The 26,877-nt window shown below is 42.5% G+C and overlaps 2 protein-coding genes across 4 annotated transcripts in view; one reads left to right on the forward strand and one right to left on the reverse strand.

Moving 5' to 3' along the window:
• The first annotated feature begins 531 nt into the window (after nucleotides 1–531).
• On the forward strand, nucleotides 532–22,257 carry paqr3a (progestin and adipoQ receptor family member IIIa). 3 transcript variants are annotated; one of them, XM_061672739.1, is made up of 9 exons: nucleotides 532–699; nucleotides 3,689–3,788; nucleotides 3,998–4,233; nucleotides 5,646–5,808; nucleotides 5,990–6,145; nucleotides 12,663–12,860; nucleotides 13,350–13,440; nucleotides 14,511–14,706; nucleotides 18,201–22,257. In XM_061672739.1, the coding sequence occupies exons 1-8, from the start codon at nucleotides 638–640 to the stop codon at nucleotides 14,663–14,665; spliced, it is 1,161 nt and encodes a 386-aa protein (XP_061528723.1). In that variant the 5' UTR covers nucleotides 532–637; the 3' UTR covers nucleotides 14,666–14,706; nucleotides 18,201–22,257. The 3 variants fall into 3 exon arrangements, with proteins under 3 accessions (XP_061528723.1, XP_061528721.1, XP_061528724.1); XM_061672737.1 differs by lacking the exon at nucleotides 18,201–22,257 and having other exon boundaries at nucleotides 14,511–15,518; XM_061672740.1 differs by lacking the exons at nucleotides 3,689–3,788; nucleotides 18,201–22,257 and having other exon boundaries at nucleotides 14,511–15,517.
• bmp2k (BMP2 inducible kinase) overlaps nucleotides 21,784–26,877 on the reverse strand; it is a 60,153-nt gene continuing 55,059 nt past the window's right edge. The window contains 1 exon segment of the mRNA XM_061672736.1: nucleotides 21,784–26,362. Coding sequence (XP_061528720.1) covers nucleotides 25,059–26,362 — 1,304 coding nt within the window. The 3' untranslated portion in view covers nucleotides 21,784–25,058.

Raw genomic sequence — 26,877 nt, forward strand, 5'->3', positions numbered from 1 at the left:
CTTGTCACAGTATTAATAAAAACTTTTTGTATACATTACACACAGAACTATATCATGATGTTACTTCCTTGCCATTAGAAGAAATTATTTTTCATTACAGCTATTATTTGTTGGGGTAGGCCGTCTGCCAGCCCCGACAAATAATATCTGGATATATAGGGTTTTGTGTTTTAGGTATTGAGAAATACTGCACTCTGACTCTGTCTCGCTGATTGTCTCTACACAGAGAAAATTCAACAACCACGGCTCCCTGAACTGATTTCTTCACATCATTAGCCACAGGTCTGATACATTTTTAGTTATTGTGTTTATGTTGAGACAAGCGTAATGACAAGTGTTTTTTGCTGTTTTTTTTTTAAACTAGTCATTTCATCTGTATTTTATTATTATTCACACAAATACAGGACTCGACGAGCGAGAGAAAAACATATATAATTTACGGATCGGATTTACTGTACTGTACTTTCAATTTATCGTTAGTGTATTTTTATTCAGGCACTCTTAGGACGCTCTTGTCTTATGGAGGCAGGGTGGGTCCTTTATTGTTGACGTCAATACTGATTTGGAAGATAACATTTAAAGTTAATCGTCGCTGGGTTGAATTCCAAGTTACGGTTTAACGATTTGATTTTTTCAAATGTTCAGTGTGTTTAGTGAGACCCAAATATGGAACGAAGTGTACATTCATAAAGTTGAACGGTGAGTTAATCTTCAATTTAGTCGAAAAATTAGCTAGCTTGTTGTTGTAGCCTATTTAAACCCCCTCTCGTCGCCAAACTCAGTTGGAATGTATTAAACATTTACGTACTCCGGTATTACGGAGGCGTTATTTAACCAGTATAGTGTCATTCGAGTTACTTTTGGTGTAATTTGAGTCTTCGGACGTATTTACAAAGAAAGCGCTTTTAACAGGGTTTGGTGACAAATATCAGAATCAGAATCCATCTTTATTTGCCATGTATGTCCAAAACATACAAGGAATTTGTCTCCGGTAGTTGGAGCCGCTCTAGTACAACAGACAGTCAATTTACAGAACACTTTGGAGACATAAAGACATTGACAAAAAACAATTGTCCAAAAAGATGCAGAGTCCTCTAGCACTTAGAGCAGTTCGAATGACTAATATTGCAATAGTCCGGTGCAATGACCATTGTGCAAAGGGCGCTGAGACTTCAAGGAGTGTATGCGGTTTAAAGTGACGAGTAGTGCGATCATCTGGGACAATGTCGGTTGTGCAAATGTTACAGATACTCCTCAATCAGTGTGCAAATGGAGCAGATGCTACTCTGGCATGAGTGGCCAGTATATGCAAATAGTGCAGCATGGCGAGACAACTACAGTGAGTGCACGAGTAATACATAATTGGCCCCACAGAAATGTGACAACGAACTCAAGTCAAAAAATTGCCAGCTTGTTGTAATGGAATGATAGGTTAGGCGTTTAAGAAGTTGATCGCAAGAGGGAAGAAGCTGTTGGAATGTCTACTAGTTCTAGTTTGCGTTGATCGGTAGCGCCTACCTGAGGGAAGGAGCCGGAAGAGCCGGTGACCGGGGTGCAGACGTTCCGAGAGGATTTTGCACGCCCTTGTCTTAGTTCTGGCAGCGTGCAAGTCCTCAATGGTGGGTAGGGGGGTACCGACAATCCTTTCAGCAGTTTTGATTGTCCGTTGCAGTCGGAGTTTGTCCTTTTTTGTAGCAGCACCAAACCAGACTGTGATGGAAGAAAACAGGACTGATTCGATGACCGCTGTGTATATTGTCGTCGCTTGCCGTTTATACCCGCTTAGTCAGCAGTTGTTAAATATGAGGTTTTTTTTTTAAATTTTTTATTTTATTATTATATTTATTTTTTAAATGGAAGTTATGACTCAGTTAGACCTGATTTTCATTGTTTAGCAGAGGTGGTAAAAGTACTCACACTATGTACTTGAGTACACGCACTTTTGACTATGGTAAATGTGGAAGTACTCAACATAAACTGAGTATGAAATAGTTATTTTCCTTTCGGCTTGTCCCGTTAGGGGTCGCCACAGCGCGTCATCCTTTTCCATGTAAGCCTATCTCCTGCATCCTCTTCTGTAACACCAACTGCCCTCATGTCTTCCCTCACTACAGTTATCGACCTTCTCTTTGGTCTTCCTCGAGCTCTCTTTCCCGGCAGTTCCATCATCATCTTCCTTATCCCAATATACTATCTCACTCTCTCTCCTCTGGACGTGTCCAAACTGTTGAAGTCTGCTCTCTCTTTAACTTCGTCTCCAAAACATCAAACCTTGGCTGTCCTTCTGATGTGCTCATTTCTAATCCTATCCAACCTGGTCGCTCCTAGAGAGAGCCTCAACATTTTCATCCAGCACTGCTTCCTGTTGTCTCTTCAGTGCCACTGTCTTTAATCCGCTCATCATGACTGGCCTCACCACTGTTTTATGAACGTTGCCCTTCATCCTAGCAGAGAGTCTTCTGTCACAACACACCTGACAGGGCTCTACACTAGCATTTGCACTTGTAGCACTGGTGCGATCAACTTTTTCAGTTGGTCGCTCCAGCATATGATTTGTGTACGTGAACATACCTCAAGCAATTCTTAAATGAAAGTCCTCTCCCGAGCACCGGTGACAACCACCACACGTTTTCCCCCATTTTGTTTTTGTAATACGCGGCGTGATCCATTGTTTTTGTCGTCGCCATGGTGACAAGTGTATCCGGTCGCGTTTGAGTTGACAAGATAAAGCCCAGTGATTGTAAAAGACGGGATGCGGTGGTATCGGAATACAAGTTTTTATTGCAGTAGTCTGACACAGTGCAATCGTGGAAGACCAAATTTGTCTTGTCGTCTGATTTAGGCATAACGTGTTGTCAGTCTCAGATGTGTTGATTGTCCCACACCGCCGATATGTTTTAAAAAAAAAAAAAACCTTATTGGCGTCAGATATTTAGAGTACCACGGCAAAAGACACGCAACAAGGCTAAAAATAAACTAGCTTTTGGATTCAAATGTACTGAACACGATGGCGACGCGGAAAAAATATCTTTTGCGGAGAATTGATCGGATCGGCAAATTATGACAAAGCCAATCAGCATAAAATGCTAATTATCGGCCGGTACAGATCAGGCCGATTAGATCGGTGTAAAGTCTAGATGAAATTTTTAATCACGCACACTGAAAAAAGGGTCACATATGAAGCTAACAGCTAACTCACAACTGAGCAGCCAAACGAAATGATGCCACTTTGTCCTTATATAGTGGGGGAGGGAACTCGCGCAAGAAAGTTTACGCCTCAGCCCTATTTTTTTAGCCCCGCCCACAAAATCTGGAAAATTAAAACAGTGAAAAAGATGCTCAAGCTAAATCTCAACAATTTACACTATATTGTTATAAGTTTTTGCATGTTTTCAGCATTTCAAACATATTTAATGTATTTAGAAACAAAACAAGGATATCTTCTTAGAGCCTCTTTAAAATAGCCCATCCTCCATTTCTCTTTCCATCTCTACCATGGTAAAATAATTTGAACCCTGCCCCTCAGCTTCTAGCCTTACTGCCTTTCCACCTGCTCTCCTGGACACACAATGAATCTAACATTCTCTTAATCATCATATCAACCAACTCCTGAGCTAATAGTCCCAACATTCAAAGTCCCCAATTTCAGTTCTAGGCTCTGTACTGTCCTCTTCTCTTTCTGCCTCAGAACCCTCTTTCCACGTCTCCTTCGTCTTCGACCCACAGTAGCTGAATTTCCACTGCTGCCCTTAACAGCCACATTGTTAACCCGGGCCACGACCTATCCGGTATGTAATTCTTTGGACGAACGATCATATTTGTTTGGCAAAGTTTTAAGCTGGATGCCCTCTGCATTTATCTGGGCTTTGGTCCAGCTTACTGTTTGCACTGGCTTGTGACAGCCTGTACAGCTGACGTTAAATATATGACATAGCACCTCCTAAAATGTTGATTATTATTCAATAACTGTCATTTTGTGACCTGTTTTGTCTCGTAGAGTCCCTCCTTAGGTCAGAAGAAAGCATCCCCCACCGCCGTGATGCCTCAGAAGGGCCAGAAGAGTGCCCAGACCACCCACTACATCGAGCTGGGGGGCTACCAGTACTGGCCGGTGCTGGCGCCCCGTGGGATCCGCCTGTACACCTACGAGCAGATCCCGGGGTACCTGCGCGAGAACCCCTACATCACGGACGGATATAGGGCATACCTGCCCTCCAGGCTCTGCATCAAAAGGTGGGGAAAGCGCGTGAGGGGGGTGGGTTGGTGGTTGGTTAGTTAGGTAGGTAGGTAGTCAGCTTGGTGGTTGGTTAATTGGTTAGTTACTTAGCTCATCAGTCAAATAGACAGCTAATTAGTTCACCAGGGTTTGCTAGTTAAACATGTAATTAGCCATTTAGCTAGTTAATCAATAGTTAGCCTGCTACTTAGTAAATTAGAAGTTAGCTAGTTGGTTAATCGCCATTGCAAATTGATAGTTATTCAGCTAGTAAATTGGTCAGCTGGTGAAGTAGTTAATCATGTCGTTAGTAGGATAGACAGTTACATGGCTTAATTCTTGCCAGGTAGTTTGGCAGCAGGTTAGCAAGTTAAGAGTTAGTTCAGTTAAGTTAATCAGGTAGTTAGTCAAATAATGAGACAGCTAATTAGTCAGTCAGTTACACTGCTTAATACTCATGTAGTCAGCAGGTTAGCTCGACACAGCAAATTAGGCTGATTAGTTATTTAGCTATTTAGTCACTAGTTAGTGAGGAAGTTAGTCAGATAGTGAGACAGCTAATTACTCAGTCTGGGTGTAAGTTTGTTAGACAGCTAGTTAAAGTGTTGCAAAAGTGTTTGCCCCCTTCCTGATTTCTTATTTTTTTTGCATGTGTCTAAGTGTGACAACTTAGATGTTTCCCATCATCAAACAAATTTAAATATTGGTATACAAGTAAACACAAAATGCAGTTTTAAATGAAGTTTTTTATTATTAAGGGAGAAAATAAATCCAAACCTACATGGCCCTGTGTGAAAAAGTGGTTGCTCCCTAAACCTAATAACTGGTTCGGCCATCCTTAGAACACGGTGATAGTTTTTATTTGATTTAGTTTACGAAACATTTTTTTCAATTTTGGTTTTAGTTATTTTGTTTGTTTCTTATTAATATACTTTTAATACTATTGTTTACCAAGGTTAGGTAAATATTAATAATTATATTTATTACTTAAAAATAAGACTTCTGCAAGCATCTTTTACTTTGGAAACCAACTATTTTTGTCCATTTTCTGATGTTACAGACCAAAGCAGGAACTGAATCATAATCAATTAATGTTGTGCATTTTCTACACAATTCTCACAATTCTCAATTTGAAATAATGTCCTGTTTTTGAATAAAGGCATGGAGAAATGTTTTTTTTTAAATCCGATACATCAATTAATCAAAAAGAAATCTAAAGATAAATCTGTTATTAAAATAATTAGTTGCAGCCGTAGTAATAAATCAGTGAGTAAGACAGTTAGTTAGTTCTTCAGCAGATTTTACATAGTCAGGAAATTAGACAGCTAATCAGTCATTCAGCCACATAGTTTCTCAGCTATTTAGTTAGTTCTCTGAGCACTCAGCCGTGGTGGTTTGTTGACGTGTGTGCTTTGCGTCTGTCCGTCAGCCTATTCATCCTGTCCAACGAGACGGTGAATATCTGGACTCACCTGCTGGGCTTCCTGCTCTTCTTTTTCCTGGCTGTGTACCACATGGCGCAGGTTCTGCCCCAGCTGGGAGCATCACGCGAGGACTATGTCATCTACTCAGTCGGCCTTTTCTGCTTCCAGGTACACTGTTCTGCCGCACATTTGTGATTCGTTATTTGTAAATTCACCAATCAGTGGATTTTCTTGGGGAAACTATCCTCTGTTATTCGTTGAAAATCTTAACTATTTGCTGTTTTGTACTCTATGGAATGCCACAAGATGGCGCTAAAAGTACAGGTTAACCCATCACTTCTGTGTCCAGCTATGTCTGCTTTGCTCCGCGGGCTACCACGTGTTCTGCTGCCACCGCTCGGAGAAGACGAGTCGGCGCTGGATGGCGCTGGACTATGCCGGCGTGTCGGTGGGCATCCTGGGCTGCTATGTGCCTGCCGTCTTCTACGCATTCTACTGCAATAATGTGAGTATGCCACCAGAGGCGGGTGTTTTCTATACGCAACACAAATATTATTGGAACACAAAATATCCAACACCGAACTCAGGTGAATCAGCATTTCATCCTCATTACAATGAAAAAAAACATTTGGCCTTTCTCCAAAATTGGTATTTTTATTTTCTCCTGAAAAAAAAACCCACTTTTTTTTCCCCATTTGTCTTTTACACTGAAAACAACAACCCCCGCCCCACACACAGAACTGCAAAATGTGTTTTTCGCTTCTATGTAAACTCAAAATTGTATCTATTAAAGGTCCCGTATTTTGGCTATTTAATAGGGGGACTCTCTAATATGGACTTAGTATAAAAGTGTCAATTTTATTAAAAAAAAAATAAAAATATCTTGGTTTTATCATACGAGTGTCCAGAAAAGGCCCCTTTGGCAGCTACTTTTGTTTGACCCGGTTTTGTATCCACTTTGTCCATATTTGGCTAAGACTGACCCCTTTCCTCTGATTGTTTGCCTCTGTGTTGAAGACCCACTTGTGACAGCGCACGTGTTCGTTATGTTGACATTGCTGGCTCGGGAGTGGAAAGGCGGAGATCTTCGCTACTGACATAGATAAGCTTGAGAAAATCAAATGACCTGATTTCAGGCCTCTCTGCGAAAAAAACGAAGAACTCAGGAACGCGTGGACGATTTTAATTCATATTTCACATGTTTACTGAGGCACCACAGCGACAATATTACATCCCAAATACTAGAAAAAGTTGTTTTGGCAAAATATGTTCCCTTTAAAAAAAAAAAAAAAAATATATATATATTTATATATATATATATATATATATATATATGGCCAGTCTTTGTTTTTGGGGTTAGATTTGTATATCTACCATCTTTTTTCAGGAGCAGTAAAAACACCAATCTGGCCATTTTTATGAGTTTTTATGGCTAAAACTAAAAAATGTAACCTTTTTTTTTTGCCCCTGACAAAAAAAAGACACTTTTTTTTATGAGGACGAAAGACCCCTCAATCTTCGTCCATTCATTTATTCTTTGTTGTAGATTTTTAAAAACAAGAACAAAGAGAGGCAACAAGTATTTATTTCCTTAATTTTATTTATTTATTTTTTTACAGTTAAAAAACTAACCTAAAATTTCATCTTTTTTTTTTTAAACTCACATTTTCTCATGACATAAAACAAACCTTACAAAATTTGTCTATTCTCTTAATTAATAAAGTGAGTCCAAATTTGTACACTTTTTTGTTCACAATAAATGGGGGAAAAAAACGCAAACTCTTTTCACAAATTCTGCCAGTGTATGTAAATTTATGAGCGCAACTGTACATATATGCAGTCGTATGTACCCGTCATATTGGAATAAAAGTGTAGGCTACACCTTTCTCATAACCTCTAGGTGGCGGTGGCATATTGGAATGAAAGTGCAGAGCTTTTTCATAACCTAAATGGCGGCATACTTTTATAAAATGCGAGTTTTTTTCCATTTTCCCCTATACCTATGTATAATGTGCACTATTGATTTTCAAAAATTTGGGGGAGATAAAACTGCGCATTATACATGAGCATTTACTGTAAGTCTAAATAATTGCATTGTAAAACGAGAATAAATTATTTTATCTGTAAAATAAACCATCATACATTTTTATTCATTATTGAAATCATCGGTTAATTGATTTATAGTCACTAAAATACATGTCGTCGTACTAGTAGTATGTAATTTTTAGTATTTTAACATTTGTAAACTAATTTTACATTTTTTTTTTTTTTATTTCAATAATTGCTTTATTAATAATGAAGTAATTTATAGTGGTCTGCAAGTGAAGCCTCATGAACCACTGAGGCTTTCCTAACAATTGTGTCGAAAAAGATTCAAAGCTTCAAGGCTTCAGTGACGGTGACATCTGGTGGACAACTGAAGCCATAGCAACCTCTAAAGAGCCCGACCAAAGCACTGGCATTGTTTCCCATGACAGCAATAAAAGTTCAGCAAAGTCTGTATGGTCATTCAAGTGTTTTGTTCATTCATACCAAATAATGATTATATCGTCATTACAATATGCAGATGCTCTCCCCCATACTCTCAAACACATTCTAGATTAACCCAAAGAATAAATGAAACGCCATGAGCCAGTGACAGACACTGAAAGACTGAGCCAATGAAAAGCTTTGAAACATTTTGAAGGAATGAAGCGCGAAACGAAACAGCGATGACGTTCGAAGCTTATCGGTCACGTGACACTGGTGTTGTGATACAAGCTCCGACACAGCTTTTCAAATCACTCCGCTTCAGGAAGAGTGACACAAGCTCCAAAGTCTCGGTGTCATATGCCCATCACTAGTAATTCGAAAAATAACATTTTAATTTGGAATGAATTTTATTTGTTAAAATGGTTTTATTTTTTTAAATTTTGTTCGTGTATCTAATATTTGGTTAATTGGTTTACTGTAAATAAAATAAAACAATATTATTTTATTATTAGAGTCCATAATTTTTAACGCTTTCTTTTGACCTCATCTCCAAATGGCCTGGCTCACCTGTCCATTTTAAAAATCCAATTTAACCCTTGACCACCAAAAAGGTAGCTCCCCCCCATGCTGCCTAATTGGATGTCATTTTGGCTTCCAAATGTGACGTGGATGGGGCACGTCATGTATATTGCATGTAATTTAGTGTATCTTCACATAGACCGTTACATTTGGGTCTACAAATCAGTGACACAAATATGTAAATAAAATTGTGTTAAATAAAAATGTGTTGAATGTTAATTGAGAATGTATTAAATGCCAATTAGTATGAATACAATTAATACATTGAAACTCCACATTCATTCATGCATCAGTTTCCTTCTGCAGCAGTGTTACTTGTTTGTCTTTTTTTTTACAGAATATATTATCATAGCACTAAACGCCTTCATTAACACCTCCACCAAATTCCAAGTAACACGACATGTTTATATCGGTTTCGGGGCTCCATTGATGATGTCTTTTGGATGTGGCTGTTGAACGCGCTCAGCTTAAGGTGAGCGTACTTAGACTTGATTGAACTAATTCAAATCAGCTGTTCTGGATCTGAATGGTCCCAGTTTTTGAGTTCTGGGGAGGCCAAGTCAGAACTCAGATTTTGAACCATTTTGAACCTGCTTGCTGGAATACCCTTGAGTTATCAGAACAATAGACAATAAAAAACACTTTCTTAATACCATCCATCCATTTTCTGAGCCGCTTCTCCTCACGCGGGTCGTGGGCGCGCTGGAGCCTATCCCAGCTATCATCAGGCAGGAGGCGGGGTACACCCTGAACTGGTTGCCAGCATAACAAAAGTATTTTTATACTTAAGGCCATTAGGTAACGTGACATGTTGTGGACCCGTTAAGTTTGTCCCTTTCCAAATGCTGTAGAAACCCACCCCCTTAATCCCCCCATCTTGTGTTGAGATGCGCATTTGTTGTAAAGTATGTTGAAGAGCGATACAAGCAGATATGCTATTGTATTCCGTCTCTTCATTAATAGTTATTACACCAGACTAAGTATATAACACTCAGGGGTGCATTGTTGATTTTGTTTGAAGGCTTACAATTACCTTAGCATCATTGCCTTCTTACTGTATGTTAGTTCATTTTTCTTTTTGTAAGTCTTTTTGTTTTTATGTGTCCAGTTTACAATAAACTACAACTGTGAGTGACATATATACAGCTTGACGTTTTGCCTCTTATTTGGAGAACTAATCGCTGTCAGTCGCTATCAAAAGTGCAAGGTGCACACAACTTGTAGCCGTGACTTACCATGCTATTGAGCTCACTTTTTGTATATTACTCTTTTATTTAGCTAGGTAAGGTCATTGAGAACACATTTTCATTTGCAATGCCAAGCTGGCAGCAGACACCAGGGTAAAACAAATGCACATTTTTGTTTGAAGTTCTGTGTCATATGTCTTGTGCTCCTGTGATGTCCAAAGCTGGCAGGCAAGCAGCGCAGCAACACATTGTGGAGAGTGAAATGCTCAAACATTTTGGACCACTTTGTCCACACACACACACACACACAAAAAAAAACACCGGCCCCACTATCCATGTGGCTCTATTGTACTTCTGCCACACTATGCTCTTCTTGTGTGGCATTTTATGGCAGGGAGCATTGCGCTTTACGGCGGGTACTGTTGCTGGTAATGCGTTATTCAAATATTACGTTTTTTTTTCAGGTAACAAGCTATATAACGCATTACTGCTTAAAAAATAGTAATTGGATTATAGTTTGTTTTTACATCTCATCGTGCGTTACTACTATATTGAATATAGAACACATTTGAACATTGCCGATGTAATTTTGCAATTTTACTTCATCTTCGGCGGACGACTGGTTAGATCGTCTGCCTCACATTTCTGAGGACCGGGGTTCAATCCCCGGTCCCGCCTGTGTGGACTTCGCATGTTCTCCCCGTGCCTGCGTGGGTTTTCTCCGGGCACTCCGGTTTCCTCCCACATCCCAAAAAGATGCAGGGTAGGTTAATTGACGATTCTAAATTGCCCCGTAGGTGTGAATGTGAGTGCGAATGGTTGGTTGTTTGTATGTGCCCTGCGATTGGCTGGCGACCAGTTCAAGGTGTACCCCGCCTCCTGCCCGATGATAGCTGGGATAGGCTCCAGCATGCCCGCGACCCTAATGAGGAGAAGCGGCTCGGAAAATGGATGGATGGATACCTCATCTTAGGCAAATGCAGACAATCACCACTTTCAGTAGAGAGTAACATGAGGCAGGTCAATGAACAGGACATACAGTCCCCTCCAAAGGTATTTGAACAGTAAGGTCAATTCATTTGGTTTTGTTGCATACCGAAGATATTTGGGTTTCAGATCAAAAGATTAATATAAGACAAAAGTTCAGAATTCCAGCTTTTATTTCACGGCATTTACATCTAGATGTGTTAAACACCTCAGGACAGAGTATTGGAACGTGACTGATGGCTGTTTCTAGTTGCTCAGGTGTTGCCTTTTAGATTGATTGCTTAAACATTAGATTAACCTTGTTTTGGGCTTTACCTGTGAAAACTGCATTTGTCTCCAGTATACAACAACTCCAAATGTCTCCAGTATACAACAAAACCAAAGAAATTCCCCTTGTCATTCTAATACTTTTGGAGGGGACTGTGCATACAAACACACACATATTCTAAATAAATACATGAATACATAAAATAGATTTGTCATATATATGATAATGCAAGCATTTATCAATTTGTTTAAAAAAAGACTAAGAATGGGCTAATTCCATGATTACATTTCCCCCCCAAAGTTTTTCATGATGTTTTTAAGTAATAAAAAATATAAACGTATTAGAATTTTTCTGGCAGTTTTCATTCCAATGCTTTTACTGATGTTTTAGATTTTTGCCATGGTATTTCAGTAATGGTATCGGTTCAGGGTGTACCCCTCCTCCTGCCCAATGATAGCTGGGATAGGCTCCGGCATGCCTGCGACCCTAGATAGGAGAAGCGGCTTAGAAAATGGATGGTTGGATGGTATCGAGGTACTTTATGCGGGTATCGTATCAAAGTCAGAATTCTGGGATCGTGACACCTCTAAATCAAATTACATTTTTCATTTGTTGGACAATGACATGTCTTTATTTTTGAATAGTACAAGGAGTAATAATTCGATTGTGATTTGGTAGTCATTGAACTGTCAATCCGAAAAGTCGTTTGTGAATCAGACAGCGAGTCCGAGCTCTAATTTTGAGTCAAAAAAGATTATTTTATTTCTTTTTGAATAAAAACTTTATTCTTAGACATTACTGTGCATAAAAATGCACTTCCAATAAAGTATTGGCAAAATCGGTTGTCATTTTTATTTTGAGGCAGTGTTGTCGGCATTTGCTAAATGTAACTAATAGTTATTTGTAATCTAACAGTTACTTTTAAAATAAAATAATCAGTAACTAAGTTACTTGTAAAATCAAGTAATTAGTGAAGGAGCTCAGTTTTTCATGGTAACTGTGGCAACACTGGTGGCGAGTGACTGACGTGAAAATTGCGTGACAACGAATCAATGAAATTCGTTGCCACCACTTTATATGAGTCGTTGTTGCAGCACGAATATACAGTATATTGAAAAATCTCACAGACTTAAGTTTTCTTTTTTTTATGTTAATGATAAAGTAAACTGTAAATTTGGCCACTTTTTGTTGTTTTATGATGCAAAATGTGACCGGGGGTAATTTATTTTATTTTACAATAAAAACCAAATAAATGGCTCCCCTCTTTCTTAATGTTGGGCTATTTTTTGTCGGTTGTTTGTTTACAATTAAAACAAGAAAATCTAAAAATGTGTCCATATTTGGTTGTGTTTTTATGATTTAAAAAATAAAAAGTTATGATAAAAACAAAATAACTTGCAACATTTGGCCATTCTTTGTTTTTAAAAATCACAAAATGTGCCTTTTTTTTCCAATATATATTTTTTTGTAATTCTGTGATTTATTTTTTATAATGAACACCTCTGAAAGCAAATGTTTTTGTGTGTCAGTACTGGCGTCAGGTCTACCTGGTGACAGTGTTGGCCATGATCCTGTCCGTGTTCCTGGCACACATCCACCCAAACTACCTGAGCAAGCAGTGGCGCCGCCCTCGATCGCTGGCCTTCTGCGCGCTGGCGTCGTGCGGTCTGGTGCCCGTTGTGCACTGGGTTTGCGACGCTGGCGGATTTTCCTCGGAACTCGTGCAAGTAAGGCTGTGCATATTTTTAATATCATTTAGGGATGTTACATTATTTTTTGCAACCAATATATACATACACACATATATATGTACATGTATGTGTTTGCATATATATATATATATATATATATATGTGTGTGTGTGTGTGTGTGTGTGTGTGTGTGTGTGTGGATAAGCAGGCTTGGAAAATGGATGGATGGACAGTCCATGCAGCTACGTGGTTATAGGTCACGTGTGTGACTCCAAACGACACTATTGATTTATGACCACAAGCCTGTGCTTCCCAAAATAATTCACACTTGTTAAACTTCTATTTGAAGTTAAATAATTTGAATGCGTTACAATTGCTAACCTGTCTGACGTTCTATCGTACTGCGGAATAGAATCAAGGCAGACTGTGTCTGTGTGTCTTTCAGCAGTCGCTTATACACGTACTGATCAGATCGGGACATGCCTTGGCTTATTTTTTTTTAATTTAACGTTGGTCTCTCTGCAGGCATTCATCCCCCGTGTGTTGGTCATGTATTTGATGGCGGCATTGGCGCTGCTCTTCTATGTCTCCAAAGTGCCTGAACGATATTTCCCAGGTCAGTATGCAGTATGCAAATGCCAAATCATCCACTAACAATTCACAATGATCAGCAGAGGAAATCTGATTTCTGTGTCTCTCTGTGTGAAGAAACACAAATTTTTCTTTCAAAAATAAGATTTTTTTAAAACAAAAAAACTCACTTCAAAAGTCTTATTTTCTAAATTGTATGAGGTTTTGTTGTTTTTATTCAACACAAAAAAAGATTTTTGTTTGTGTAATGGGAGAAAAAGAGCTACCCGTAACTAGAAGAAAATGTGATGACACATGCTTTTCATTGGATGGCAACAAATATCTAAATTTTGTGTTTAAAAAAACATTTTTTTTAGTTTTTATGATACAAAGTTAATGCAATAATTTGTAATATATTTAAAGTTTTATAATTATGTTTATTCATTATTATTATTTCAATAGTTTAATTAAATAAATACAATTTCAGATTGCCGCTTTCTAATGAAAAGCATCCAATTTTTGTATTTCTCTCCAAAAAGACATTTTTCATTTTCTATCAATTGAAACCGAAAACTCACAATATTTGGAGCTCCATCACTGTTTAATGAAAAACATGGATCAAATTTGACGATATGTTTCTTTTTGAACAGGAAAAAAAATAAAAATACAATTTCCTCATGTTCCAGGTAGAAAGAAAATTCCTCTTCAATTCCAATGAAGAATTTGAGACTTTTCCTTATAAACAAAATGTTACATTATTATTCCGATAAAAATGTTATGTATTTTTTAAAAACATTTCTCCAAAATGAAAATTCCTGTTTGTTTTAAATTTAGTTGACTTTCAGATAATTTTGTCCCCCAACAAATCACAAAATTTGGAGACTTGTATTTTGTTTTCTCTCCTGAAGCATATCCAAATTTATTAAAAAATGAAAAAACTTAATTTGTACTTTCGTCACCATCCAATGACATACATGGACTTCCAAGTTGTATTTTCTCCTTTTAGCGTAAAAAAATAAAATAAAAATCATTATTTAAAAACGAGGAAAGAATGGTGAGATTGGCCAAAATGTTTTTCGGGTAAATGACGTGTTGTTAATGAATGTGTTGTTTTAGGCCAGCTGAACTACGTGGGCTCGAGCCATCAGCTGTGGCACGTGCTGCTGCTGCTCATGTTCTACTGGTGGCACCAGTCGTCCTGTTTCATCATGGCCTACAGACACAGCCGGCCCTGCCCTGCGGACCTCGTTGACACCAACGTGCACTCCTAGCCAACATGGAAGACAACTACACGACACTCTTTGTGTACATTGTAAGAATGTACTGCAACACTATCCTACATGGTCCTGACTAAGACTGTATTAAACTACAGTAGGTTGACTGACTAACTCAACCATTGAAGACGAGACTATCCTACCCTATCCTAGACTATTACAGAGCGAACCAAGCAGCTTTTTTTTTTTTTAAACTATGTAGTGTCTATTTCATCAAATTCATTTATGAAATTCCTGGAGGCGGGGCACGAAGGCGAGCGCCTGGTGGCCGGCTCACCACCTCTGGGAGGGGCCATAGGGGTCGGGCGCAATGCGAGCTGGGCGGTAGCCAAAGGCAGGGACCTTGGTGATCCGATCCCCGGCTACAGAAGCTGACTCTAGGGATGTGGAATGTCACCTCTCTGGCAGGGAAGGAGCCTGACCTGGTGTGTGAGGTCGAGAAGTTCCAACTAGATATAGTCGGACTCGCCACCACGCACAGCTTGGGCTCTGGTACCAGTCCTCTCGACAGTGGTTGGGCTCTCTTCCACTCTGGAGTTGCCCACGGTGAGAGGCACCGAGCAGGTGTGAGTATACTTATTGCTCCCTGTACGTTGGGGTTTACCCCGGTGGACGAGAGGGTAGCCTCCCTCCGCCTTCGGCTGGGGGAACGGGTCCTGACTGTTGTTTGTGCCTATGCACACACCAGTTCAGAGTACCCACCCTTTTTGGAGTCCTTGGAGGGGGTGCTGGAGAGCGCTCCCACTGGGGACTCCATCGTTCTGCTGGGGGACTTCAATGCTCACGTGGGCAATGACAGTGAGACCTGGAAGGGCGTGATTGGGAGGAACGGCCCCCCCGATCAGAACCCGAGCGGTGTTCTGTTATTGGACTTCTGTGCTCGTCACGGATTGTCCATAACGAACACCATGTTCAAGCATAAGGGTGTCCACACGTGCACTTGGCACCAGGACACCCTAGGTCGCAGTTGGATGATCGACTTTGTGGTCGTGTCATCGGACTTGCGGCCGCATGTCTTGGACACTCGGGTAAAGAGAGGGGTGGAGCTATAAACTGATCACCACCTGGTGGTGAGTTGGCTCCGATGGTGGGGGGAAGATGCCGGTCCGACGTGGCAGGCCCAAACGTATTGTGAGGGTCTGCTGGGAACGTCTGGCGGAATCCCCTGTCAGAAGGAGTTTCAACTCCCACCTCCGACAGAACTTTGCTCATGTTCCGGGAGAGGCGGGGGACATCGAGTCCGAGTGGATCATGTCCATTGCTGAGGCGGCTGACCGGAGTTGTGGCCGTAAGGTGGTCGGTGCGGCAATCCCCGAACCCGTTGGTGGACACCAATGGTGAGGGATGCCGTCAAGCTGAAGGAGGAGTCCTATCGGCCCTTTTTGGCCTGTGGGACTCCTGAGGCAGCTGATGGGTACCGGCTGGCCAAGTGGAATGCAGCTTTGGTGGTCGCTGAAGCAAAAACTTGGGCATGGGAGGAGTTCGGTGAGGCCATGGAAAGACTTCCGGACGGCATCGAGTAAATTCTGGTCCACCATCCGACGTCTCAGGAGGGGAAAGCAGTGCACCATCAACACTGTGTATAGTGGGGATGGGGCGCTGCTGACCTCAACTCGGGACGTTGTGAGCCGGTGGGGAGAATACTTCGAATACCTCCTCAATTCCACCGACGCGCCTTCCAATGAGGGAGCAGAGTCTGGGTTCTCTGAGGCGGGCTGTCCTATCTCTGGGGTTCCTCAAGGCTCTGGATGTTGTAGGGCTTGTCCTGGTTGACACGCCTCTGCAACATTGCATGGACATCGGGGACAGTGCCTCTGGATTGGCAGACTGGGGTGGCGGTCCCCCTTTTTAAGAAGGTGGACCGGAGGGTGTGTTCCAATTACAGGGGGAATCACACTCCTCAGCCTCCCTGGTAAGGTCTATTCAGGGGTGCTGGAGAGGAGGGTCCATCGGGAAGTCGAATCCCAGATTCAGGAGGAGCAGTGTGGTGTGGTTTTCGTCCTGGCCGTGGAACAGTGGACCAGCTCTACACCCTTGGCAGGGTCCTCGAGGGTGCGTGGGAGTTCGCCCAACCAGTCTACATGTGTTTTGTGGACTTGGAGAAGGCGTTAGACCGTGTCCCTCAGGTGGTCCTGTGGGGGGTGCTTCGGGAGTATGGGGTACCGAACCCCCTGATACGGGATGTTCGGTCCCTATACGACCGGAGACAGAGTTTGGTCCGCATATCCGGCAGTAAGTCGGACTCGTTTCCGGTGAAGGTTGGACTCCGCCAAGGGTGCCCTTTGTCACCGATTCTGTTCATAACTTTTATGGACAGAATTTCTAGGCGCAGCCGAGGCGTAGAGGGAGTCCGGTTTGGTGGCCTCAGTATTGCATCTCTGCTTTTTTCAGATGATGTGGTTCTGTTGGCTTCATCAAGCCGTGACCTCCAACTCTCATTGGAGCAGTTCGCAGCTGAGTGTAAAGCGGCTGGGATGAGAATCAGCACCTCCAAATCTGAGACCCTGGTCTTCAGTCGGAAAAGGGTGGCGTGCCCTCTCCAGGTCGGGGATGAAATCCTGCCCCAAGTGGAGGAGTTCAAGTATCTCGGGGTCTTGTTCACGAGTGAGGGAAGAATGGAACGGGAGATCGACAGGCGGATCGGTGCAGCGTCTGCAGTGATGCAGACTTTATATCGATCCGTTGTGGTAAAGAAGGAGCTAGGCCGAAAGGCGAAGCTCTCAATTTACCGGTCGCTCTGCGTTCCTACCCTCAACTATGGTCACAAGCTGTGGGTCGTGACCGAAAGAACAAGATCCCGGATACAACCGGGCGAAATGAGTTTCCTCCGCAGGGTGTCCGGGCTCTCCCTTAGAGATAGGGTGAGAAGCTCGGTTATCTGGGAGGATCTCAGAGTACAGCCGTTTGCTCCTTCACATCGAGAGGAGCCAGATGAGGTGGCTGGGGCATCTGATTCGGATGCCTCCCCGGTGAGGTGTTCCGGGCACGTCCCACCGGGAGGAGACCCCGGGGACGACCCAGGACACGCTGGAGAGACTACGTCTCTCGGCTGGCCTGGGAACGCCTCGGGATCCCCCCGGAAGAGATGGATTGAAGCGGCTGGGGAGAGGGAACTCTGGGCGTCCCTGCTTAAGCTACTGCCCCCGTGACCCGACCTCGGATAAGTGGTAGAAGATGGATGGATGGAATTTATGAAATTTTCGTCACAGTGGCCGAACACAGCGCCGCGCTGCCCAGTAGTGTCGGACATTGGATTTTACATTTAGTTGATGATCCTTAACATTAAATTGGGGAAACTATGCAAAACTATAAGAATTTGAGAAGGGAGCCAATACATTTTACGGCACTGTATGACTAGACTATCTTACCTTGTACTAAAGTAGACTATTGCTGTACTAAACTATGTTATGAGACTGGAATAGACTACATTACAATAGACGACGACTGTCCCATACTTGACTATCCTACGCTCTCCTAGACTACTACTACTACTATCCATCCATCCATTTACTGAGCTGCTTCTCCTCACTAGGGTCACGGGCGTGCTGGAGCCTATCCCATTTGTCATCGGGCAGGAGGCGGGGTACACCTTGAACTGGTTGCCAGCCAATCGCAGGGCACATACAAACGAACAACCATCCGCACTCACATTCACACCTACGGGCAATTTAGTCTCCAATTGATGCATGTTTTTGGGATGTGGGAGGAAACCGGAGTGCCCGGAGAAAACCCACGCAGGCACGGGGAGAACATGCAAACTCCACACAGGCGGGGACGGGGATTGAACCCCGGTCCTCAGAACTGTGAGGCTGACGTGCTAACCAGTCGACCACAGAGTCGTCCACCGTGCCGCCACTACGACTACTAATATACTATAATATGCTAGTCACGCCTATGACTACTAAACAATAATAGACTCAACTAGGAGGTTGTACAATATTTATACAAATATGAAACAAACAACCATTCGCACTCACAGGCAATTTAGAGTTTTCAATTAACCTACCATGCATGTGATGTGGGAGGAAACCGGAGCACCCGGAGAAAACCCACGTAGACAAGGGAGAACATGCAAACGCCACACAGGCGAGGCCGGATTGGAACCCCGTGTCCTTAGAACTGTGACGTGCTAACCAGTCGGCCACTAACACTGTAGTCAACGGGAACAAACAGGGAGTGACAAAGATTGTTAGCATGGAGTTATTTTCGTTGTTTTTGTAACTATGGAAACTTTACCTTACTGGTTTTATAAGGTGCTCCTTTATGTGAGAAAATATGAGAAACACTGTTCTTCAAGGTTTAAGTTAAAAAACTTGTCTACTCTCTCCTAGACTAAATGAGAGAGGACTATACAAGTCTTAACTATCCCCTGTTAGTCTAAAAACTGGCTATTCTAACTGATCCTAGACTAGATGACAACTAGTTTAGGACAGAGTATTACTCAACTCCAATATGAATCAGATCCCAATAGACTCAATCATAGATAAGACTATCCCCATCCTCGTCTAAACCAGACTATCCTACCCTGTGCTATACCATGCTAGGCTAGACAATATTTGACTCAAGTACAGTGCCCCTCCAAAAGTATTGGAACGGAAAGGTCAATCCCTTTGTTTTTGTTGAATACTGAAGACATTTGGGTTTCAGCTCAAAAGATGAATGAGTTCAGAATTTCAGCTTTTATTTCACGCTACTTACATCTCGATGTGTTAAACTCAGGACAGAGCACCTTTTGCTTTAAGCCACACACTTTTCAAGTGAGCAAAAATATTGGAACAGACACTATTGAATTAACTTGAAGTGAATAACATTTAATATTTGGTAGCGTAACCCTTACTTGCAATAACTGCATCAAGCCTGTGACCCATGGACTTCAACAAACTGTTGCATTCTTTATTTGAAATGCTTTTCTAGGCCTTTACTCTAGCCTCTTTCAGTACTTGTTTGTTTCTGGGGGTTTCTCCCATCAGTCTTCTCTTCAGGGAGTAAAATGCATTCTCTATTGGGTTAAGGTCGGGTGATTGACTTGGCCAGACTAAGACCTTCCAGTTCCCCGCCCCCCCGATGAAGTCCTTTGTTGTGTTGACAGTGTTTTGGGTCGTTGTCTTGTTGCATGAAGCAGCTTCTCCCGATTAGTTTGGATGCATTTGTCTGTAAATTACCAGACAAAATGGTTTTGTAGACTTCAGAATTCATTCTGCTGTTACCATCATGAATTACATCATTAATAAAGACTAGTGAGCCCATTACAGAGGCAGCCGTGCAAGCCCAAGCCATGACATCACCTTCACAGATGAGCTTGTGTGTTTTGGATCATAAGCAGATCCTTTCTCTCTCTTTCCATCACTTTGGTAGAGGTTAACCTTGTCTCATCAGGCCATAAAACCTTGTTCCAAAACCTTAGACTGTTTGTTGTACTAGAGCGGCTCCAACTACCGGAGACAAATTCCTTGTGTGTTTTGGACATACTTGGCAAATAAAGATGATTCTGATTCTGATTCTGATTCTTAGTGGCTCGTCTCTGTACTGCTTTGCAAAATTCAATCTGGCCTTCCGATTCTTTTTGCTGATGAGTGGTTTGCATCTTGCGGTATGGCCTGTATAGTTCTTCTCTCAGTCTTGTGTGATACCTTCACCCCTGCCCTGTGGTGGTTGGCAGTGGTGTCTCTCGCCATGTTTCTGTCATCAACTGCTGTTGATACCCTTGGTCGACCTATTCGATGTCTGTTGCTCATTATATACCAGTAGTTTTGCTTTTTCAGGACATTCCAAATTGTTGTATTGGCTATGTACAATGTTTGTGCAATAGCTGTGATTGATTTGACCTATTCTCTCAGCTTCCCATAGACAGCTCTATGGTCTTCGTGTTTGCTGAACTCATTCAGTCCCAGCCTTCCCAGTTAACATTGATATTTGACTTCTGAAGGCATTAATGGCAGTGGATCTGTTAAGAGCAAATGCAGTTTCCACAGGTGAAACCCAAAGCCAAAAACAAGAACTCTCTAATGTTTAAGCAATCAATTTGATTTAATCCCGAGCAGCTGGAAACACCCATTAGTCACGTTCCAATACTTTGGCTCACTTGAAAAATGGGAAAATTTGCTCTGTCCTGAGTTGTTTAACACATCTAGATGGAAATAAAAGCTAGAATTCTGACCTTTTGTCTTATATTCATCTTTTGAGCTGAAACCCAAATGTCCTCAGTATACAACAAAAACAAAAGGAATTGACCTTGCCGTTCCAATACTTTCGGAGGGGACTGTCTGTATGGCAACAGTATCCCATCCTTCTGTTAATTTGACTAGACGAGGCAGAGTAGATCATTACTCAGTGGTGGGACCAAGTCATTGCCCTCAAGTCGAGACTGACTCGACAAAGTCTTGAGTGACTTAAAAAGCAATGACTTAGTCCCACCTCTACCATTACTAGATGAGACTGGGCAAGTCTACGTATTCAGAATAGACTTGACCACAGGTGTCAAACTGGTGGCCAGATGCGGGCCGCAACATAATTTTTTTGTGGCCCACAAAAGCAAATCATGTGTGTCGACTTCATGTTTCGGTGTCTTTACTTGTATAATGTTGAGATATTGCAAGCATTTGATGTTACCAATCACCTTTTTTAAATAAATTTAATAATTGTTGAACATTTTTTATTGGGAAGCAATAACTACAATGTGGCCCGCGACAAAAATTAGTTTGAGACCCCTGGACTAGACTATAATAGATGCAACAGACTATCCAGTCCTGTCTATTATACTGGACTACAATAGACATAACCATTCACAACTATTCTACACTGGCTGTTTGTGCTACAGTAGAGCGGAATAGCCATATACAAGACTATCATACCGCATCCTAGACTGTGACGGACTAGACCTTCTGTCACAGGCCACATTGTAGTTTTGGGTTCCCTCAGAAAGGGCTGTTATGACAGTATAACTATATAAATGTTTAATCGCCTCATATTATACAAACAAATTAATGGATAACTACTTTTGAAAGCAGAAGTCAAGGAATATAGTTTGGTAACAAAAAAACAAAATAGTGCAATCTGTCAGCATTATTTATTAAATATGAAAATTCTAAATTTTGTTACAATTTTTAGAAAGACTCATGGAAGTGGATACATGATTTGCTTTCACAAGCCACATAAAATGATGTGGCAGGCCAGATGTGGACCCCTGGCATTGAGTTTGACGCCTGTGGACCAGACTATTCTATATAGGACTGGAATAGATGAGATGTAACCATATACGACTTGACTATCCCATAATACCACATCATAGACTGGACTATGACGGTATTAGTAAAATAATCGCTGTTATTTGTCTCGGGTTCTTCTAGGGCCACATGCAATGTTCCTGATTTGTGTAATTATAGTAACCATTTAGCATTAGTATGTGCTACATTGTTTTTATCAGAGCAAGAACGTGAAAAGAAATTATACAAATTTCATGTAGATTAACTTTTTTTGTATTAAATTCTTGGGAACTCCAAATAAAATAATAAAAAAAGTTGTGTTGTGATGTTTGTGCAAATAAAAATTCTCAGTTCATTTCTCAAATAATATATTTCAACTCACGCATTTTTCAAACAATCGAAAAAATATATATACTTCAGCCTAAAAAACATCAGTGTATCTTCCAATCAAAAGAGAGCACTTGTGAAAATAAATGGTTACAGAAAATGTCCAAATTAAAAAAAAATTCAACTCATGACCAACGTGGGGAGGAACAAAAAAAAAAAAAAAAAATCCCATCTGGTCCACATTGGTGACATGCATAGAAAAAGAAGGGAAAAAACTCAAGAATTAATTTAAAAAATAAAAACAAACAAGTGGTTAAAAAAGTTTCCAGAGGTACTGTGCAGCTAATGCGCTCCCGTATAGTAAATCTAGTAAGGCTTTGCGGTGTGAACTACAGCGGTACCTTGAATTACGAGTTTAGTTGGTTTTAATTGGTCAATGAACGGTGGCTCTCCTTGCAGAGATGCGAGGGGATTAATTGATAATTTTTTTTTTTACCAAGTTTATCCAAGCGGTGGCGTGTCTGAAGCTTGCTTGTAACTCAAATTTTGGCTCGCAACAACACAAACGAAAAATGACAAAGTGACGCCGTAACTAGAAAAATAAAGTTGGGGCACTCCTAAGTCAAGGTCCTACTGTTATAAAAAAAGATGTGAGTGGAACGGTCACACATTAGAAATCAGAGTTTGGAGAAGGTTGCTTCTGCAGGATGAAAACAGCTAAAACAACATGCAGACTCCAGAATTCTTCCACAGAATTTAAGGGGTGCTGGTAATGTCTGCTGATTCTGCCCCCCTACCCAGAAAAAAAGGGGGCAAAGGAAGACTTACACAAGAATGAGTCACTTCTTGTTTGGAACCGGTTCGGAAGATGTCTGCTGCAATGCTGGTCCAAAATTCCGTCTGTGACTGGCCGCCGGCAATATCTCTTGTGCCAGTTCTGCGACAAAATCTGTTCATGGTATTACTTTTCACCTGTGAAGAACGGTCTAGGACTTCCCACTGGTGACAATGGGAATAACCCCAAAATCCAAAAATCCAACCTTGGTTTTCGTTACCCGTGACGAGCCACCCAGGACGCGCCCACTGGTGACTTTCAGGGAGATCCAAAATCTCACCAGGGTGTCTGGAAAGTGGTCTTGCTGCTGAGGTCCGCTGTAGATGACCAACTCGGAAACCAATCCCTTGGCTTTACATTTTTCTGTCAAGACCCACTTGTGGGGCCCAGGATTTCCCACAGGACTTCTCCCTAGTGGCCTCCAGGTCTACCTTGTTTTCAGAGACGCCTGGACACCTTCACCCAAATGGGACCAAAAGAATCTTGCCAGTATTGCATCTTCCGATCAAAGTTCTTGTGATGCTATTTCCTACATAAAAACAGACTGGCCGCTTAGGGCAGTACTAGTGGAACAGTCAAACATTACAAATCACAGTTGGAGGCTTGCTAATGTTTCTCGAGTATACCAAAAGGCACTGGCCCCCCAAAACATCAGTCAGTGGTTTTAAAGGGCCTCCCATAACTTGGAATTGATGCTCGTGGTCGGGTGCTGCTTGCTAAATAAAACAGGTTTCGAGTGGAACAGTCGCACATTAGAAATCACAGTTGGAGGGTTACTAAGATTTCTCAAGTGTAGGGAAGAACACCGCCCCAAGAACATCCCACTGGTGCTGCCTGTCTGGGTCGGCACCATCCATGCCTCTGCTCAAATGGGTCCAAAACAATCTTGTTTCTGAGGAATGTGGGCTTGCCTGTCTTATGGCCTCATGTCTAAGTGTTACTTTCTAAATAAAAACAGACTGGTTGCTCAGACCAGCACTCGTGGAACAGTTGCACATTACAAATCACAGTTTTCGGTTTGCTAAAGTTTCTCAAACGCAACCCAGGATTTCTCACTGGCGGTGTGCCCAAGTCGACCCTACCTTCAGCGACCTCTACCTAAAGCGTCCCAAAAAATCTTGACGGTTGCTGCGGGGTTGGCAACGGAACAGTCGGACAGAGTTCGCCGGGTTGCTAATGTTTCTCAACGGTAACGAAGAGCACTGTCCCAAAAAACTAAATCAGTGGTTTTAGAAAGCCGCCCAGGACTTCCAGCATCCTCCAGTCAATGTGTCGCAGTGCTACTTGTTAAATAAAACATGCTGTACAAGTGGAACTGTCATGCAATAGAAATCAGTTTGCCGGCTTATGTTTCTCAACCGTAACAAAGGGAACCACCCCAATAACATCTGTACTATTAATTTCCCCATTAAAAGCAGCCCGGGACTTGGGCCTGCTAGAATATTTCACTCAGAACATATGAGAGTGGTCACATCTTACAAATCAGTCTGTCAGGTTGCTAAGGTTTCTCGAGCATAATGCAGGGCAGTGGATCTGAAAAAACATAAGTCAGTGGTTTTAGTGAGTTGACTTGGACTTGCTGGTCTTGTTGAGTCGTGTTGCGGTCCTGCTTGCTAAATGGAAAAAATAAAAAATAAACGGGTCGTGTGTTCGTACGTTAGAAATCACAGTTTGTCAGGTTGCTAAAGTTTCTTGAGCGTAACGAAGGAGCCACCCCAAAAGTGTCACGTCTGTGGTTTTACTTTCCTCGTTAAGGGTCTAGCATCCTCCGAGCGGAGTTTCGTGGTGCTGGTTTCTAAATAAAAACACAGGTCTTGAGTGGTCGCACATTAGAAATCAGTTGGTCGTGTTGCTAATGTTTCTCGGCCGTAACGATGCAGCATAAAACAGCTAAGCGGACTCCAACGTGCTTCCGTAGGATTTACGTGGTCTTAAAAAGTCAGGCAGTGTCTGTTCCACGACTAAACAAGAATCTCGGGGCCTATGTAACAGCGACCAGTCATAATGGAAGACATACAAGAGCGAGTCATTGCTTGGATGGAAACGGCGCGGCACCAAATGGGTCCAGTTCCACTGGCTGTTGCTGAGGTCCGCCAGGGACCACCACTTCCGTAAAAGGCACCGCCCCAAAGTCGTCCGTAGTGTTACAATCCCCATGAAGAGCCACTGCCCAGGAGGTACCCAGGTCACTCTTGCTTTCAGGGAGGCCCCCCGGGTAGCTGCCTCCGTTTCGTCCTCCGTCCTGAGGGTGGAACGGTTTGGCTCCGAAGGGGTCCAGAATCTCGTCCTTTTGGAGTTGGGCACTGTTGTCCTTCCCTTCTGCGATGGTGATGTCAAGACTGATGTTCTCTTTAGAGTCACTTAGGAACTCATTGCTGCTCTGAGAGTCCCGCCGGCTCACTTTCTTGTGTCTCCGGACTCGATCGGGGGTGCGGAAAGCAGCTTTGGCGGGTTTTACAGTTTTCCGTCCGGCCGTGGGGGTGCCGTGGTGCCGCTTGCCGCCGCCCGTACCGGTGCCTTCCTGCTTGGTTTTCCTCTGGCGCGATGACAACTTCTGGAGGCTGCGCTGTTTCAACCTCTGTTGCCGTGGTGAGTCCTCGGCAAAGGGAAAGAAGATGTCCTCGGCGCTCTTGGACGTGGTCGGAAATGGGACGCCCGGCTGGAATGGGCCGAAGCCGAAGACATCCACACCATCGGGGGAAACGGGTGGCGTCTGGCCGCTGGCGTTCTTGGAGAGATTCCGGCTGAACGGCGCTTTGGTGAAAACATCGAAATCGTCGGCGGGTGACTGTTCAAGGCTCACTTGTCGGAAAGGTGCTTTGGCAAAGATATCTCCAACAGGGGACGCTCTGCCAAGGAAGGGAACGGCACCAAAGATGTCCACTGAGCCGAGGGACTCGTGGGGGTCCACCAGAACTGGAGAGGACTGTCTTTGACGCCCCCGTCTGGTCGTACCTTCCTTCTTGGCGATATTCTTCACCTTGTTGTCAGAGTCAGAACTACACTTGTCTTCGTCCTCGCCATCTTCTTCAGACTCCATCAAGAGCGGTCGCTGGCCCAGATTCTCCGGCTCGGTGTCGTCACCATGTTCACTGATTGGGCCTTCGTCTTCCTCGGGCTCCTCTGGTTCTTCCTCTTCCTCTTCGCTGCTTTTAGGCGAAGGCGGGTCGGACTCGAATTCGCTGTCCGAGTCGTCGCCTGGCTGGCCGTTGCTCCTCTTGATGGACTTGTGCTCTTTGGGTACTGTAAGTGGTGACCGATCGTCTCGGGAGGAAGGAATAGGAAGGATGACTTCAGGTGTCGTCGGATCACTCCCTGCCAGGTCGGAACCTGCCGAAATGACACAAAAGTGCATGTCGGAGAAGATTAATCTCTTTTTTGAGCAAAGTGCAACGTCTCCAAGATCGAATGGAGGGTAATTAGCAAGAAGATCTTCTCCAAGAGCCAATTATTTTCGTAACTCGCTAAAAATCAGCGCTGAGTTAAAAACTATTTTAGGAACAGCTACAAAAATTGCAAGACACCTAACGATGCAAGATGAAAACTGAGGAATTGCCAAACTACATTTAGTCAGGGTATGACAGTCCATGTTTTGGGATTTTTCGGTATGGTACAGAGATGAATACAAATACAGTGCAACTCAAACCTGTGGCTAGTAGATCTGCTTTTGACGGCTGCGTCAAACTTGTTGGAAACGGCAGGGGAAACTAGGGCGGCGCAAACTTTTCTGCATTGTTCGTTCCATAAAAGACACAACTATTGAATTTCCTAAAAAGACGATAAACCAATGATGATGTACTTTTCTAAAAAGAAGAAACTATTCCTGTTGCACTTTCTGAAAAAAA

The sequence above is a fragment of the Phycodurus eques genome, chromosome 3 (assembly GCF_024500275.1).
Source record: "Phycodurus eques isolate BA_2022a chromosome 3, UOR_Pequ_1.1, whole genome shotgun sequence".
In the NCBI taxonomy this organism is placed as follows: domain Eukaryota; kingdom Metazoa; phylum Chordata; class Actinopteri; order Syngnathiformes; family Syngnathidae; genus Phycodurus; species Phycodurus eques.